Below are 2,276 nucleotides of genomic sequence, written 5' to 3'. Positions count from 1 at the left end.
AGAAATGGAGAAAGAAATGGAGAAAGAAATGGAGAAAAACCAGCTCAACCCATAGAAATGGAGAAAGAAATGGAGAAAGAAATGGAGAAAGAAATGGAGAAAGAAATGGAGAAAGAAATGGAGAAAAACCAGTTCAACCCCAGGTCCAGCTGTTCCCAGCTGTGCTCAGAGCACAGCACAAGGTTAAAACCCAAACAGGTACCGTGCAAACTCGCAGAGGAATGGGCTGAGTGTTGACTTCATGCCAGTCCAGCTCCGAGTGGTCGTGCTGGTCGAGGAAATAACCCAGGATTTTGGTTCCTCCTTTGCGTTTCGGGGCTTTCCAGCCGATGGTCATCTCAGCCTTGCCAGAGTGCAGCAGGACAAAGCTGTGTGGGGCTGAGGGGCAGGCTGGGCACAGGGGAGAGAAAAAACACAGCTGGTCAACAACACCAAGTCCAATTTCTCATTTGGAAGTCATAAAAAAGCTTTGGCTGTGTCTCAGGATGTTCCTTGCCAGCGTTTTGTGTGACAGAAAAGATGGAAGCGGTGCGTTGATAACGTGGGGAAGATGGAGGGTGAGAGCCTGGGTACAGGATTTTCTAATTTCCCAATTATTATTTATTTCAACAATGAGAAATTCCCAATGTTGATTTCAAGACATGACATAGCTGACCACTTAAAATGGTCACCCAAGCCAAATGAACACCACAAATGTGAGACACCGCCAAGTCAAAACGATAATTAATTAATTCTACCACGCTTGACGTGGTAATTGATGGCAGAAACTGCAGRATACACAAAAATCAGCTCCTTTTTGTTTTGTTTTTCCTGCCCTTTCATCAGAGCAGGCTGTTCCTGACACGTGGGKGTTGCAGGGGTTGGATTTTGGTCGCCACTCACCGATTGCTCTCCTGACAACGATGGGATCTGTTTCTGGGGAGCTCTCGCTCAGTCCCGCCTCACTGACAGATTTCACACAAAACACATATTCTTTTCCAGGCTKCAGCCCAGGAACAGTAAATCTGGGAGAGCAAATTAAATATATTTGTGTTTGCCTGTGCAAAGTGCAGGTAAACAGAMATCATCACATTTTAATAAAGCATCRCGTTTGTTYTTGCAAAATCATTATTTGCCATTAGAAATTAAAGTGTCACATGAAATGGCTCCAAATAAATCACAGTGGCTGTGGATCAGATGGAGAGGAATCTGAAACTCAGCCAATTATTGTGTATGACTGAGTCCTGGGAAAGGAAAAGGAGTATTAACAACCTACATAGAAGAAGAATCCTTAGCTACTGTTGAAAAAAGAAGATTAAAATGTAGAATTAATAACGCAGGTGGCTGGAAATTATAAACATTACTAATAGTGTAACTTTTGCAAACTCACCAATCATGTCCTGATTATTAACAGTTATCTCTTAACCAATGTATGTTTAACACAAATGTATACCCTAGTTACTAAAGTAGATAAAAATAAGCTTATCCCACAATAAACTTCTTCTTTCTCTCTCTTTTTTCACCCTCTTTTTGTGTATTTTTATATCTATTATTTTATAATAGATATTATCTATTATCTATTATCTATTATCTATTTTTATATCTATTATTTTATAATAGATGTTTAACCAGCAGCGACAGAGGCCAAAAAACCCACGGCCCGTGGTTGTGCTGCTGTACAACCCCAGTCTGTGCAGAACACCCAGCTTTTRCTGCCAATTTTGGGTGTAAAAATGATCCTCAGAGCCCCCCAAAAATCCCTGGTGCTGCTGTGCCTGTGTGTGCACACTAGAGGAAATTCTTTTTTTATCTGAAACATGACTCCAGCCAGGAACAGAAGAATCCAGGGTGGGTTCTGCCTCTCTCAGAGGGGCTGAACTCACTGGTTTTGTGTCAGTGGTTTGTTGTTGACTGTTTGCCATTCCTCGGTGCCCGTCTCCCGGCAGTAGATGTAATAGCCAAGGGGCTCGGGGCTGTCCTTTGGTTTGTCCCACTGCAGAGCCACAGAYGTCTCGGTGTCTCTGAAAGCTAAAACCTGAGATGGTGGAGGCAGAGGAGCTGGAAAAGGAAAGGGAGAAAGGAAAAAAAAAACACGGGCGAAAAATAGCGAGGGTTAAAATCTGTGATTTAAAAAACATCAAAATATTATAACTGAGTTGGCCTGTTTGGTTTAATCACCTTTTCCAAAACACTGTTTTCAAATTGTTGACCTGAGAAGCTGTGGCTGCCCCATCCMTGGAAGTGTCCAACAAATTTGGATTCTAACAAATTTGGATCATGGGAGGGAGCTCATCCTG

At 42.4% G+C, this 2,276-nt stretch overlaps 1 protein-coding gene across 1 annotated transcript in view; it reads right to left on the bottom strand.

The window, feature by feature from the left end:
- Positions 1-2,276, bottom strand: part of MYOM3 (myomesin 3) — a 28,664-nt gene that overhangs the window by 13,519 nt on the left and 12,869 nt on the right. Inside the window, exons 16-18 of the mRNA XM_057383743.1 lie at positions 1,863-2,039; positions 883-1,004; positions 203-390 (exon numbers count right to left, since the gene is read on the bottom strand). Coding sequence (XP_057239726.1) covers positions 203-390; positions 883-1,004; positions 1,863-2,039 — 487 coding nt within the window. The remainder of the gene's footprint in view (positions 1-202; positions 391-882; positions 1,005-1,862; positions 2,040-2,276) is intronic.

The sequence above is a fragment of the Malurus melanocephalus genome, unplaced genomic scaffold, assembly GCF_030028575.1.
Source record: "Malurus melanocephalus ecotype Western Australia unplaced genomic scaffold, MMel_1.1 scaffold_658, whole genome shotgun sequence".
NCBI lineage: Eukaryota > Metazoa > Chordata > Aves > Passeriformes > Maluridae > Malurus > Malurus melanocephalus.
This window is presented reverse-complemented; position numbering and strand designations above follow the sequence as displayed.